At 35.9% G+C, this 15,379-nt stretch overlaps 1 protein-coding gene across 1 annotated transcript; it reads right to left on the bottom strand.

Moving 5' to 3' along the window:
- Positions 1 to 7,611: 7,611 nt before the first annotated feature.
- On the bottom strand, positions 7,612 to 14,431 carry SLITRK6 (SLIT and NTRK like family member 6). The gene is made up of 2 exons (XM_049815842.1): positions 13,933 to 14,431; positions 7,612 to 10,615 (listed from the first exon to the last, which is right to left on the bottom strand). Exon 2 carries the CDS (start codon positions 10,598 to 10,600, stop codon positions 8,075 to 8,077), a length of 2,526 nt encoding a protein of 841 aa, XP_049671799.1. The 5' UTR covers positions 10,601 to 10,615; positions 13,933 to 14,431; the 3' UTR covers positions 7,612 to 8,074.
- Between the last annotated feature and the right edge of the window lie 948 nt (positions 14,432 to 15,379).

Below are 15,379 nucleotides of genomic sequence, written 5' to 3'. Positions count from 1 at the left end.
TGTTAAAGCCTGAAAGATCCTTTCAAAAAGTAAGATTATCATTACTTTTGAAATGTATGAAGAATTACAACACCAATATGTCAAGAAAACAAGGTTCATTAATTCAACTAGTACATAAATGGATCACTCTTCAAGAGTTTCAGATAGTTTCAACATTTTATTTAGAAATTTGAAATCACCTGTCATGTAAAAAAAAAAAAAAAAAAAAAAAAAGCTTTTAACAATAAACTTAGGCAAACACAGGTCATATATATTCTGACCAACATCAGAGAAGTACTGTTTAATCTGATGCAGCATCGATATTACTGCTTCTCTGTATCTTACAGAAGTTAGTTGAAAAGCTTTTATTTCACAACAGTTTTTAGTGAGTATTGCCTTTTTCCTTAACTTCAGGAAGCCTATGTATAGAAGAGAAAGACTCTTCCACTTTGCCCTCAAAAAATCTTTTGCAGAATCATATTAGAACCCCAGATATTTTGCCTGGAAGGGACCTCTAGAGGCTGCCTAGTCCAACCTCCTGCTTCGAGCAGGAGTATTGCTCTCTAGACCAGCTGTGACTTTGTACAGCAAAGTCCTGAAAATCTTCTGGGGACTAAGGTTCCACAGATAGTTTGGCTAACACATATCAGTGCTGCACTACACCTCCTAGTGAAGAAGGTTTTCTTATTATTCAAATATCTTTTAGGTGTTAACTGTTGATATTGACCTTTATAAACTATGTTGTGTTCTTTGCATACTTAGCTGTTAGAAAAAAAAATGAGGGGAAAAACCAGACACATACCTTTCACTTTTTCAAGTGACAGTGTCATGGGAGTCTCCAGAATAATTTTTATGAGGTTAACATATGGTTGGGCCTTATAGTTAACAACAGCCACTGGTCTTGTCTACTTTCAATTCATGCTGGCTGGAAAAAACCTTGATGCAGCAACACCCTGAAGTTTTTGCACTTTTTTTTCTATATACCTCTGTGCAGACAAAACCATAGACTTCTAAGATTATGACGCATAACTCCAGATCCAAAAGACATTCCTTAGCTTTAATGGCCCTTGGATCAGGACATGAATCAAAAATTCAGAAGGCATAATTTTCTTTACAAGATTGCTTTTATATAAGAAAATAATAATGTTTCTGTTTATTCTGTGGTCATTTTTATGAATAAAAATAATCATGGAATCTGAGCCTGTAAGAAGTCCAGTTGACATCAGATGGCACTTCAGTGCTTAGAGCAATGATAGATTTCAGCCTATAATAAACAATTATTTTAGAATCTATAGAACATGATTCAGCCTTCATAATATCATGTATGGCAGCATGAAAATAGCTATCCTCAGCACAGCATTTCCCTTCAGGAAATTTAAATGCATGAGTGGTCAGTAGACCATGCCACCTCTCCCCCATCTCTCCTGAAATGATATATTACTTAAAGACACTTACATAACATGGGAGGCAGTTAAAATCTCCATGTCTTAATCTTAATTTCATGATATCTCATAGAATCATTTACCTTTTGTGAACAGTGGCATCTAAATGCTGCATTTCTGATTTATTCATGTTTTACATTCATCCTTAAATCATATGATACAATACTGTGGGATATTGAACACCTTGGGCCAGATGAAAAGAGCAATCTAAATCTTTAACTGTTGCTCAAAAATTCTTCCTCTATATATGTAACCTTAGAGGGTTTTTTTCACCATCCTCAAAGTGCCCAAAGATCCAGGGTGTCTGGATGCACATAAATTAGCCCAGAACTGGCAGCCTAGAATCTTGTGTCTTATCAAGTTTCCTAAAGATTTGAGTGGATCTTTGGGGTCTGATCTAGCAGATACATTCAAAAGATATGTAACACACAGGATCTTTTAAAAAACTGCAGTTGCAACAACCTTCCACTTACAAAAGAACATGATTGCATAGACTACTAGTTAGGCCAATCCCTTCTGTTAAGAATGTCATGCATTTAATTGTTTTAAGTCTGAACTTTTTAGATAATTACATCTCATATGAGCTGTGTGAACATACTGCACCACAGGGAAGGGAATGAATAATATTCTACTCCCCCAAAAGTGCATATAACAAAGATACAAAAGAATTCATCTTGTTTGGTCTCCTTGCCCAGGAAATGTGTGGTTTTTTGAACAGCTCCCTACACAGTTTCAGCAGGGAAAGATGGGGGGAGTAGCATATTATATTTGACAGTATATTTTTTTTAATATGTCTTAGTATGGAATCATTTAATATATTTTTAACCCAAATATGCGTCATTATGGAAATGTTATGTTGGCTTTGAATACTAAAAAGTGCAAGAATGCTGAGATGTCTCTTAATTTAAAACTAAAAATAATAATAACTTTTATGAGCTAACAAAATCAATTTTATAGTTTATTTTAAAGTGCAATTTTATGCCAACATTCCATAGGATTTCTGCATATATAAAAAGTTTCAGACTTCTTTCTGTTTCAACAATTAATTATCTACTCTTCTGTAGTTTATTTGGTAATTAATTACAACTGGAAGAATTTAAAAAAATCTTAACTTGTAAAACAATCAATCTCAAATTGAAATAATCTGGATGAATTTATCTACAAAGGCAAGCAGCTGAAGTTACAATAAATAACACTTCTCCTTGAAATATAAACCCAAATTGTTTCTTCTTTTCTGTATTCCATCTTTCCATTGCATGAGCTAAAAGTAATAGCAGGAGTAGAAGTAGTCCTTCCAGTAGTAATAGGAGAAACATACTGTGAATATTTTGAAGTTAATGTCTTAAAACACAAAACTTTGGTAAATGTTTTATGAAATGTGCTATGCACATGTGTTTGTGCTCCATCTTGGTGAAGCTGAATAAATAAAAAGTTCTTCATTGCATCTTGCTTTCATAGAGCTGAACAGCATCTGGCATTTTACTTTCTTCCTCAAGGTTACCTGCTTTCCATTAGACTGTGGCTTTTAAGAATTTGTTCTGTTGTGTCAAAAAGCCAAAGCTGACTGTTAGGGGATGTGCAGGAAAGAAAACACCATACTATATCTTTCCAGTATGGCAATTAACTTCCCCGTATTGGTTCCAGCTACAGTTCACTTCTGTTTCAAGAAACAAAAGGATTTGATACCAACTCCTTGAACAAGATATCATAAACTTCAGACAATCAAAAAGGGACAGGTCTTTTGACTTATAAGACAAGATCAGTAATAGATCCATCTTCCCTGTCTCAAATCCAACAGGGTGCACCAAACGTAAGTCCCAGAGGAACTGACCACTGAAAGCAATGCACACACTGCAAAACCTCTCCAAGGAGTAAGTTTCAACTGCAACAGTAGATTATACTACCATAGGGCTGTCTATGGCTGAGCAGGAAATTCAGTAATGGAAATGAAGGTATTCTGTTTTGGGGAGCACAAGAGAAAAGAAATGTGCCAGTCTTAAGAAAGTTTCTCAGCTGATCTTTTGAATTAAGACAAGTGCTTGATTGGCTTTTTTCCCTCATGATGATTTCAGTGCATCTACGTGAAACTTGCAGATTGTGTTGGTGTGGCTGATAAAGTATATTGCTGTAGACAATGGCATTCCCAGAATAATAATCCAGAATCCCTTCTGATGATGACTTTGAGATTCAGTCTCCATTTTTCCCTTGCCACTATTACTTTATCCTGTGAAATAATGTTTTATTTATGGTAAATAACCTTTTTTATTAACACACCAGTTATGGATCTTTATAGGATGATTTGTCATCCCAGCCAAACTTATTTTTTCAGTTTAGCATACTGTACAATTAGTAAACTCTATGTAGGTAAGTGGCACATTGTAAACATCCTCTGTTTGGGGTCTTACTGGGGACTTCTTTGCCATGCAAAGGGGGGCCAAAACCTGATCCTCAGATTCTAGTCAGAGAAACAAGGACTGCAGGTGAAAAAGCATTGGATTCGAATCTGGTGAGACATCACTGACAAAAAGTATGAACTCATTTTCAGTCTGGAATTAGGCTACAGAAAGGTTGTTCTGTCATTCTAATGAAGAAGAATGTGTTAAAATATTGGACCATTTCTCAATAGGAAAATACCCCAATTTATGTGCAATTTTACAGGTTTTGTTGGAAGGGGTTTTTGGGATGGGGGTTGGTTATTTTTCTGTTCAGAAACTTGGAGAGGCCTCACTGCAGGTAATATATTCAAGTATCAGTATTAAGAGTCTGCACAAAAAATACCTGTAACAGGAAGAAAAAGAAAGAGAAATACATTTGGCTTTTATGAAGTTGAAAGGAGAAAACCAGTTTAAAATAAAAAAGTGCAATAAATTGCTTTAATATCTGTTTATTTAGTGAAGAGGTCTATAGTGTTATTTAATATATTTTCTTCACTCAAATGTGAGGGGAAAAATGGTAGTGTTGGTTACCTTGAGGTACCCTAACAGCAATAACATAGCTGCCATATACACCAGTGTGCTTGACGAAGCACTGTTCTCGCACTCAATTAAACTATCGTGCTGACAGGAGAAAAACGGATCCACTTTGTTGCAGACTGTCAAATGTACTTTGCCTTCCAACCTCCATTATTCTGGCTAAGTGAAATGTATCAAACCACTCTAACTGTGCCTGTCACTGATGGAAAAAAAAAAAAAAAAAAGGCAAAAAGAGAATATGCTTTTAACAAAAAAAATTCTGACTATCCCTCCCAACTTTCTGCAAACACCAATAACATTAAGTGCACATTTCTAATTGTAATAATGAAAATGTTCCAAGGAACTTTTAGAAAAAGATATTGCATCCTTCTTTCTTTGTACATGATACCTTCCTTATGTCATTATTTTATTTTTATCAGCAGATAATGATATTCTTCAGCTGAAGAATAAACATATAAGGCCAAATTCTTATCCCTTTTTGTTATGGCAATATAGTTTCCTCATAGCTGGAAAATCACTGTCTGAGAATGTTATTAAGATGTAAGGCTATGGGCAGACCCCCTCTCTCCTTGTCATACAAACTACCACTACATGGCATCTAGTAGGGACAGATGATAGGGAAGTGGATGGCATGTCACATTCTAGTGATTCCTGGGTACTGTGAAACCACTTGCAGCATTACAGACTGCCACAGAGTACAGTTGCCCTTATATAATGAATGATGTGAATCTCCCTGCTGAGGGAAAGCTAAAAGCTAAAGCTCTCTTTAATTCTGCTGAGTAATGCTCTGATACGGCTGTATAACTGAGTTTCTTTGACATGAATTTAGCTCACTCTTCTTTCTGATGCTTTGAGACCTCAACGAAGAAGAATGTTTTGCCATACAGTTGTCCTTAACATTCTGCCAAGCAACTGTTAGCAGCTAAGCAAAGTGACATCTGTGCATGTGGCAATTGTCTGTAGTCTGAAGCTATTTCTCTTAAATCTAAGCCTGAGGGCCTGAATCATCATTTCCCTGCATCTTGCCAATTGCTGGGTATTATTTTTACACCCATTTTTTACTAATGGAAATAACTACTGAAATGAAAGACACTGAAATACTAAACTCTATTATCAAGTACCATGTACATTTTTGTTCTGTTTCTTTTCTCTACATCGATTTGAGATCTCTGAGAATTCAAAAAAGAGCAATAATAGGAGGTCTGATTCAATATTCAAAGCTTTCTACTGTCACTTCCATTAACTGAATTTATTATTTGAAATAATTAAGGTTCAACGAAAAATCAAAGTTACTTAGATTTTGTGTGTGTGTGAAACTAAATTGTTTACATGTAGACATCTAGTGTCATTTTGATGCTATAAGCCATTCCACTTGCGTTCCAGTTGCTCCTTCAGATCGGGGCATGGGTTTCCATAGGTTCTATGGCATGTCCATGAAGCCCATTTGCACATCCTGAATATGCAAGAACAACTAAAATAATACTAGATACCTAAGTTAACATAAAGGTAATGTAGCTGCATTTTTGCTTTCGTCTCACCCTTACCTGCATAAGTAATACATAGCATTATCTTTACTTGTCTGGAATAAAACTAGCAATGAAACAAATATGTCGTCACCAGATTTCCTCTGCCTAGTCCTCCTAAATACACAGGCTTTCTGAACTAAATTATTCTCAGTCATAGAAAGAGGAAATAATACTTATTCTCTAATAACTGACACTTTGATTTTTGGAAGTCAACAAGTTTGACTTTCATAGCAAACTGATGATACCTCAAAAATATTAATAAAGAAGTTGATTTTTTAATAGAGACATGTGGTCAGATCCTAAAATTACAGAAATTAGTATAGCACCATCAAAGTCATTATCTCTATGCAAATTTGAAAGAACTGAGAATCTGACTTTTGTATGTAGTATAGGAAAATTTTCTGTCAGAAACGTATGTACAAAGAATATGAAGAGCTCACATTTGTATATACAAATAGGTAAGACATCAACAGTAAACTGAACTAAAGAATATATCCTTTTACTTTGTTTATCAAGACTTCAATGATAAGTTTAGCATACGTATGCAGACATAGTAACTAAGCTGATCTTTCACTCTAGAAATAGAAATTAGGAAAAAAAAGTTCATGCATAGTCAGTTTACAAAAGATTTTCTTTGAGGAAGATAAATGCAGGTCAGAATTTGTGTTTTGGCACCATGTCAGTCATGCACAGAAATTGAATGGCCTTACTGCATTCTGGACAAGATCCTTCTGTCCACACGACAAGAGTGAGAAGCATTGTGTTTAATTCCAAAACAGTTCTAAACTTGTTCATGCAGAATTTGTTGCCTTCTTTAAAAAGTTACCTTTAAGAAAAAAGACATTTAAAAAACTCTTTTTTTTCTTTTTCATTGTTAGAGAACAGTTCCTTGATTTGCTTGAAAGGCAGCCAGGAATAAGCTTTTTCTTTTCTCATGAGTTGAAAAAAAATACAAAATTATACAGAATAAATAGTAAATATAAATCTAGCTAGAATTCATTGCAAAAATAAACCTGCAGTGTTCTACTTTTTTACCTATTTTTCCCACAACACTTTATTTTCTTCTAATTTCAGAAAATATAACATATTTTTGTACAAACAGCTAAATACTATTAATCTTCCTCGTGTGTGTGTATTGTTGTGGTTATTCTGACTGGGAGTTGCTTTTGGGTGGGGTGGAAAACGACCTGTATTTGCACTTGGAAGTTCTTAGCCACAGCAAACTCGTTTCCTCCAAGAATATTTAAAGCCAGCACAGAAGTTATTTATATCTATAGAGAGAGAAAGATTAAAAAAAAAAAAATCAAACTTATTAAACACAGTAACATATTTACAGCTGATTCTCAGTAGCTTTTCAAATTGCCCAGGATTATGAGTTGAAACACCAGTGATGCACAATATTTTATAGCAGCAGCTCAAGAAGATTGTCCAAACTTAGGTAAAGCTATCAGATAGGGAAAGTAACAAAAGGCTTGTTTTTTTCTTCGTTGAAGATGTTGGGTAAACATAGTTACATATTTTTCCTTCCACATACTGATACAGAATGCACAGGATGAAGTTCTGTGTAAAATTCTTAAATATTTGCAGGCTCTGGGTGCATACACAAAAATATTTTCTTTTCTTTTTTTTTTTTTTTTACTGACATTTAGTATGACAACATTTTAATTCCTTTCATATTTATTATAAGGGTATGTTAGGTGTAGTTGTAGACAACGGTCATGTATGCAGTGCATGTACTAACCTAACCAATACACTCTAACTTTATAACTACAAACACAGGTGGTTTTTTTTAAAGGAATCTAATTAAACTGAGGGAAAAAAAGAAAGAGTAAAGGTAACAAATATTTTTTCCATAGGTTGGGTACAGAATGGAGAGTGCCATACACACCTTTTTAAAATGTTGAGGAATATTGCAATAGGCAATCTTCCTCCCACAGTTCTATCACACAAAGTTCATGTTTAACTTGGGGTGACACATATTGCCTGCACACAAACCCATGGCTTCCCACAGTGATCCCTGAGTTTTTTTTGCTAGGATTACTGCTGTGCTTAAGTTCTGACTGTTGACATGTTATTATAAGGCACTTTTATTTACAATGGTTCCAACTTAAAATAGAATTACAGAAATGCGGCCCCAGCCCAATGTATTATCACTTCATGTTTGCTGCTCCAGGACTTCCAGGTAGTCAGGCTCAGCATGTAAATTAGCTTTGAGTTCAAAATACTCATTTTTAGTTTGTTCAAGAAAAACCTTTCTTGGCCTGGAGTACATGAGTGTCTCCATTAGCTTCAGCTCCTCATGTGTTCCAGGATAATGAACTTCCATGTCAGGCTGGAGCTGGACAATATTTTTTCTTAGGTATTCCGTGATCCCTAGTTGCTGCAGTTCTCTCTCTTTTTCAAGAATGTTTCTGTACAAGCAGCTGGCATCCTGAAAAGACAGAAATTCAGCAGATTGATCTGTAGCCTTATATTTGATGTTTGGACCTGTAAGAGGTGAACTGTTCTCTCTTTCCAGGAGACTTCGGCGGAGATGTTTGGAATCGTTAGCTTCCTTCTCACTTCCCTCCTCCTGTTGCTCAGTATGCTTGGGGCTGAAGGATGGGCTGCGGTAGACCTGAACCAAGGGAGTAACCATACGTTGCTCATAGAGAGTTGGGGCTGGGCGCTCCGTTGTGTGGTGGTGTGTGGTCTTATGCCCATACATGCTGTACTGAAGGTGAACTGGGCTACTATCCCTCATTTGTTCATCCGCTTGTTTCTTTTTGCATCTTCGTCGCCGATGCAGAACAAGAACAACTATTCCTGCTGCACAAAATACAATAGTTATAAACACAATTAGAAGTCCTAATATTAGAACAGAAAGTGGGACGGCATCTGTAAGGGATCGCAGGATGGTGTCTGCGGTGTTGGTAGTAGTAGAAGAAGTTGTCACAACTACAAAACTGGCATGAGTTGGTAGGGCAGGGCTGTTTATTAAATCTGGACACAAGACTTCACTGTTCAGAGATTTCAATTCTTTTTTTGCTAGGTGTCCTGGAGATTTACAAAAAATATCACCCATCATTGTATTCTTACTCAGTTTTTGTATCCATTTTTGCAGCCCAACTGAATCACAGGTACAGTCCCAGGGGTTGTCTTCAAGTTCAATTTGTACCAGCATATCCAGTTCATCCAAGACATTGCTCACAGGCAAATGAGCAAATTGGTTTGTTTTCAGATTTAATCTGGCTAGTGGAACACCTGAAAAGATATGGGGTGGCAAAGTCTGCAGAAGGTTGTTATTTAAGTAGAGGACCTTAAGTTTTGGCATTGCATTAAATGTCCCTGGCAAAACTTCTTTGATAGCATTATATTCAAGGTACAAGTATTCAAGGTGCTGAAGGCCAAAGAAGAGATTTTGACTTAACTTTGTAAGGTGATTGCCATTAAGATATAATTTCTGCAGTCTAGTCAGATTCATAAAGGATCCTTCCTCAAGGTTTTCAATGCGATTGTTCCCCAGGTGAAGCATTTCCAGGCTGGCGTAGTCCACAAGATCTGATTTCAGTAATGTCTGAATAATGTTTCCAGCTAGAATAAGTTTTTTAGGATTTGGAGGAGGGGGTCCTAAATCAGACAAGCTTTCAATATTTCGCTCCTGGCAGTGCATGAGAACTCCTGAGAGCATATGGCTGGTGCAGTGGCAGGGGACGGGACAATAGATTCCTGGAAACTGAGTAGTAGGCTTTGAAGTATGAAGCATTAAACTTGGTTCTTTAGTAGGAGCTTTCAGGATAGGAATCACCTTAGTTGATAGGTGACTAGCACTAATAGAGGTCGTTATAACCAAGGGCAGTGACCCTGAAGGATCTTCAAGTTCATTGACAGGATGAGTGGGACAAAGTGATTCTTTTTTCAACCGGCTTAGGATGCTGCCTTTGATAACTGGAGGACTATTGCATACAACGTCACCTATTATTGACTGAGGAGGCATGTTTTCTAGCCATATCTTCAGCTGCAGCAAATCACAGTTACAGGCCCATTTATTGTCTTCCAGCTGAAGGTCTAGTATTCTACCAATATGTTCCAAAAAGCCAACATAGGGCAGTGTCTGTAACTGGTTTCCGCGAAGATCTAAATGGGTCAATGGCACAAAACGAAATATGTTTGGAGGAAGATACTCAATGGCATTATCATTCAAAATAAGCACTTTAAGCCTGTTGAGCTTGCTAAAGGCACTTGCTTCAATCACTGTGATGAAATTGTTGTCTGCTTGAAGAAACTCCAAATTTTCCAATCCATTAAATGTATCTTCTTTAAGTGTTTCTAAAGAATTGTGATTGATATGAAGTTGCTTAAGAAGGCTGAGACCATTGAAAGCCCCAGGCTCAATATCTGCAATATTATTAAAACCAAGATGAAGAGAGATAGCATTCACAAGGCCAGCAAAATCATTCACGTGTAACATAGTCAGACCATTGTTTAACAGATTAAGATGGAAAGGCCGTGATGGTGGGACATTTATTTCTGATACCATCTTGATGCCTCTTTCTTCGCAGTTTATAATCACAGTCTCATCCTTTTCTTCACAAAAACACAAACTCTGGCAAGATCCTCTCACTGAAGAAAAAGAAGGCTGTGACTGGAAAGGATCAGATGCAACCACAACTGAATATAGAATAAAAATCCAGAGCTTCATCTTGCCTAGCAGATTCTATAAAAGAAAAAAAAAAGAAAAAAAAAAAAAAGAAAAAGGAAAAGTAATAGAGTCATGATTTCACAGGGTTGATTTTATTTGATTATTTTTTTTCTGGGGTGGGGGGAGCAATAACCATTCCTAGTAATTGTCATTGAGCTACCTCACCCTTCAAGCAGTATTATATTACGCAAAACATTTGAATGATTTTCTAAGCAGAGAAAAATAGATTTAGTTTAATGTCCTGAATTAATAAACAGTCATAAGGGGAGTGCTTCAGTACTCTCATGATGATACATGAAAGTAGGAGATAACCAAGAGTGTGTTGTCTTTATTTATATACCATATAGAATGTTTTGCGAGTGGACAGCAGTAACAATTTACTGCCCTGAGTAACTTTTATCAAGGCTAATATTATATTTTGGATTGATGTTTTGTGTCACCATATAACAGTGTAAATTTTAAAAGTACCTTGCTAAGCTCAACTTAATGGTGTCCAGCTGCTGAAGAGAAGAAATAAGATTTAGTTTGGTTCAACAATGTGTTGTGAGCAAAAGCCCATTCAGTCAGGATAAAAGGAATCTCTTCTTTGGTTCTGCATTATGTACGTAAATCAAAAGATATTTCCTCTGCAATCCTTGCACCCCCAAACTGAAAAGGAAGTAGACAAAGTAATTCTTTTTCTTTACTTAAATTTTAATGCACATGTTATAGTTTGTGGATATTTAGTGACAGTGGGAACACAGCACATAGTAGTGTAATGTTTGTATATAATATACATAAAATAATTGTGTATACAATTAAAATAGAAAAGAAGAGAGAACTGACAATGCAGTACATGTCAGAAGAAACAGGTAGGCAAGGGGAAAACTTTTTTTTTAGATTAATTATTAGACTCCTTCCAATTATTATAATCATTAATTACCACAAAAATTCTGAAAGGTACATTCAACTAACTGTGCTTTACGAGTTAAAAATGATCACCAGTATCATCCGTATGTTACGTAATTTAAATTATCATCTGTCAAGCTGATCTTGAGCTTTGAGATACCTGATAAATGCATCATTACAGTTCAGCTATGGAGTCACAAGCAAAATTTACATGTTGAAATCAAGCATTTGTTATCATTGGTTTGAATTAATTTATGCTACACTCCATTTGAAGATTCTCTGTTTCTTTCTGTCAAGGCTGTCTAATTAGCAAGAACAATGGTAATTTCTGATATATGAGATGGAGTGAAATCACTGTTTATAATCTTTAATTAAATATTTCCACATTTCCTAAAAGAAAAAAAGTCTTACAATGGAATGGATGATTTAAAACACAAGAACTTTTTTGGGGTGCGCTATTTATTCTAGGACTGAACTAAGCACATTTCTTAAATAATCCATCTAATAAATGTCACTTGGTCTTTCAGAGTAAGCTAGTGAAACATGGAGTACAGAATGACACTACACAATTAACCAGCTGAAGTGTTAATTTCTGAAAGATTAGAACCTTTTACAAGAATCTATTCAATTACATGCATGAACATTCTTACAGTGTGGTCATATGACTTGGTATCTCATCAATACATATTTTAATTATCTTGTACCTTTGTTACAAGCAACACCATTTCTCAAGGCTTCCCTTAAAATGGATTGCAAAGATTTATATATGCAAGCACTTAAGTGCTGTTATATGAGTATTACACACACACTCACACAAACGCAACAGCAAATGTGTGCACAGCGAATTATGTTTTTCTCCATTAGTTCCTGATAAGTGGGATTAGATGTATGTGTTTAGAAGTAGTAAGTGCAATTCACAGTGTGACAAAAACTGTCCCTAAAACTATGACTTTTTATCTTTGTTTCAGTACAACAAATAATTTTGTTGTCTCATATAACATTCCTTGAACTCCAGCTGCCTATGCTTAATATATATGTCTTTAAGTTTGTTTTCCCAAGAAGTATTGGATAAGACACAACATGTCAAAATGTTATACTGAAGTGTGCAGAATAATTCTGGGATCATATTACTCTAGAGAGTTATTCTTGCTTTACACGCATCAGTATCCTTTCCAGTGACCCAAGGTAAAAAATGCAGGCTCTAAACACAGATGCCAGCTTCAAACCTATTGTATGACTAATTAGACTTTATTTCTGCAGGAATTCCAGCTTCAATCTGCACCAAATTCAAATTGCACTTATAAAGTCCCTGAGCAAAATTAAATGGAAAAAAAAATATATATCTGAAAAGCATTTTGCATTCTAGTGCATAGGGAGAAATTAGGTTATAAAAATGAAAGCCCTCCTCTCAGAGATAAAAGTAACAACATTTGTAACCAATTGGAAAACATTCCCATTTTAATCATCGTCATACTTCTGTGGGCAGCACTGCCAGAACTCTCACACACACATATACACATAACATAAAATAATAGGAGAGTTGTATTCTGTTTTTTCCTTTTTCCAGGGGATTTTTTTTTTTTTTTTGTCTCAATACTCAGGAATATGTAATGAAGCTCTCGGTGGGCTACTATTGTAAAATAAAAACTGCTTTCAAGTAACAGATGGTCAACATTTAACTGAAAGAATACAAAATAAAACAAAATTTAATTTAAAAAGACTTGACAAAGCTGACCTTTTTCTGTTTCATGTGGGGAGGTTTTTCAGCAAATTCTACGTGGTAACTTAAGTTTGTTCATTTTATCTGCTTTCATGTAAGTCACTACTAACTGCATACTCTAACTAAGCTTTTTGCAGGAGGAATTCTAAAACACTAAAAAATGTCACAGTCCTTTCTACAAGGCAAAGTTGAATACTTCCAGAAGTAGTCACCTTATAGGAAAGGCATCACACGCTTGACAAGTAATAATCAATGTGTTTTTAAAACATTGAAATAGCTTGTTTCATTGTACTTGGGGTTTTGGTTGGGGTTTTGGTAGGTTGGTGGTTTTAATTCAGCTGTTTAAAAATGCATGTTGAAGAATTTCAAAGCCTCAAGCTAAGAATTGGTAATTTCTAAAAGCCTTCAGGATTGTTTATTAAATTCTGAAGGGAATCACAGTCAGATGATGCATTTAAGACCATTCTTGCACTTCAGGAAATAAAAGCAAACACCCATTCCTCCCCCCTCAAGGGATCTGAAATCAGTGTTTCCTTAATACACACATTCTAAACAGTTGGCAGTTTGAATAAATGTACCTGGTAGACTGTTTGAAATACAGTATAAACTGCTATCATATAACATAAATGTTATACAAAGTCATGCAGAAAAAATAAATTTAACTGGAACTGAGAAATTAATTCCTCATTTGCTAAGCTAATTAACTAACTGGAATCTTTCTTACCTGTACAGCAGTAACACTCCCTGAAATGCTCAGTAATGCACAGTTGGAGCAGCTGTTTCAATGCGTTGTAATTTTTCCCTGTGAAAAATGCACACTTTCTTCTGAGTTTCACTTTGTTGCACACTCTGGTAATACTACAGCTCCATAAAGTTAAAATCCTTGTTCAGAAGACAAAGTACAAAGAGTTCGACTGAAAAAAATCTTCCAGGCAGCGTGCACATTAGACCATCCTGTAAGCAGTTGTCCTTTTTCCTCAATTAAAATTCACAGCATACTTCACAGCTATGCTGACTTTTCTGCATATAGTTAACTGTTTGCAAGCATTTGGATGCAGTAAACAAACAAGATGCTCAGCAGAGCTTGACTTGATCACTTGGTTTGTCAGATTTTTAGATCCAAGCTGCTTCTGTGTTCTCTCTGCTCTTTCTAGTCTTTCTTGTTAGCTCAGTTTGTTATTAGTCAGATTGCCAGGGGCTGGGAGGTAGGCGTAAATAAAGAGACTTCTTGGCTTTTGACTCAGCCTTTAAGCCCTTCCCCACCAGAGAGCTTTAATCTGCCAATGCCATTTAATACAAGATACAGCTCCACCTTGAGACAGATCAGCTCCTCCTCCTCCTGCAATTTCTCTCACCTCCTTTTTCCCTTATCTAAGTGAACCACGGAAAGTTAAATTCAGCTAAATGTCTTCTAGACAGCTTAAGGTCTGTTAATGGCTGATTTTGCAAAACAGTAAACATCCACTGCAGCTCTTGCAGTTTGCTCTCTTGGGCAGATCTTGCATTTAGTTTATATCTGCAAATGCTTGCTTTAGAAACTGAAAGCATTCCAGACCCAATACCCTCCACAAAACACACCACAAGGGAAACCTTGTCCTCTGGAAAATATGTCTATCACAATGAAGTGCAGGATTATTCAAATATATAAATGAGACAGTACAGTTCTCAGTTCAGTCCACTCAGTGTGACTGGGGTAGGGATGAGTATGGGGATGAGTATGTACAGTTGTACATACTTTATGTCTGGAAAAAAAGCAGTGGAATATTAATCGTGATGCTTGCACAATGATTGCCGTCAGTCCTTTTTAAACTGCCCATCTTGTGCTGTAGGAAGAAAACTGGATTGATTGTAATTGTCTGTTTTACAGATGTTAGCATAGTGTGTTGGTATCTATCCATGTGAGATTGTATTGTATTCTCATGAAATATTGCTTTGTTAAAAAACGGTTGGAGGGGGCTATTCTTAAAGGCATGTATCATGCTTAAGGTATTATTTTCTTTGTGCTCATAAACAAGTAATTAGCAGGTACAGTAAGGCTACAGAAAAATGTTTATTCCATGCAAAGATTTTCCTCATCCCTCCTGCACTTCATGGGATTGTTTTATATGCTGCAAATACTACTTCCTTGTTCATTCCACTGCCACGGAGCCACTAAACCTTTTGGCGAGCAA

Source organism: Accipiter gentilis, chromosome 13 (genome assembly GCF_929443795.1).
Source record: "Accipiter gentilis chromosome 13, bAccGen1.1, whole genome shotgun sequence".
In the NCBI taxonomy this organism is placed as follows: domain Eukaryota; kingdom Metazoa; phylum Chordata; class Aves; order Accipitriformes; family Accipitridae; genus Astur; species Astur gentilis.
The sequence above is the reverse complement of the archived record's forward strand: the minus strand, read 5'-3'. Positions and strand labels throughout refer to the sequence as shown.

Coding starts and splice junctions, on each gene's coding strand:
- SLITRK6 (XM_049815842.1), bottom strand. CDS start 10,600: ATGAAGCTCTGGATTTTTATTCTATATTCAGTTGTGGTTGCATCTGAT.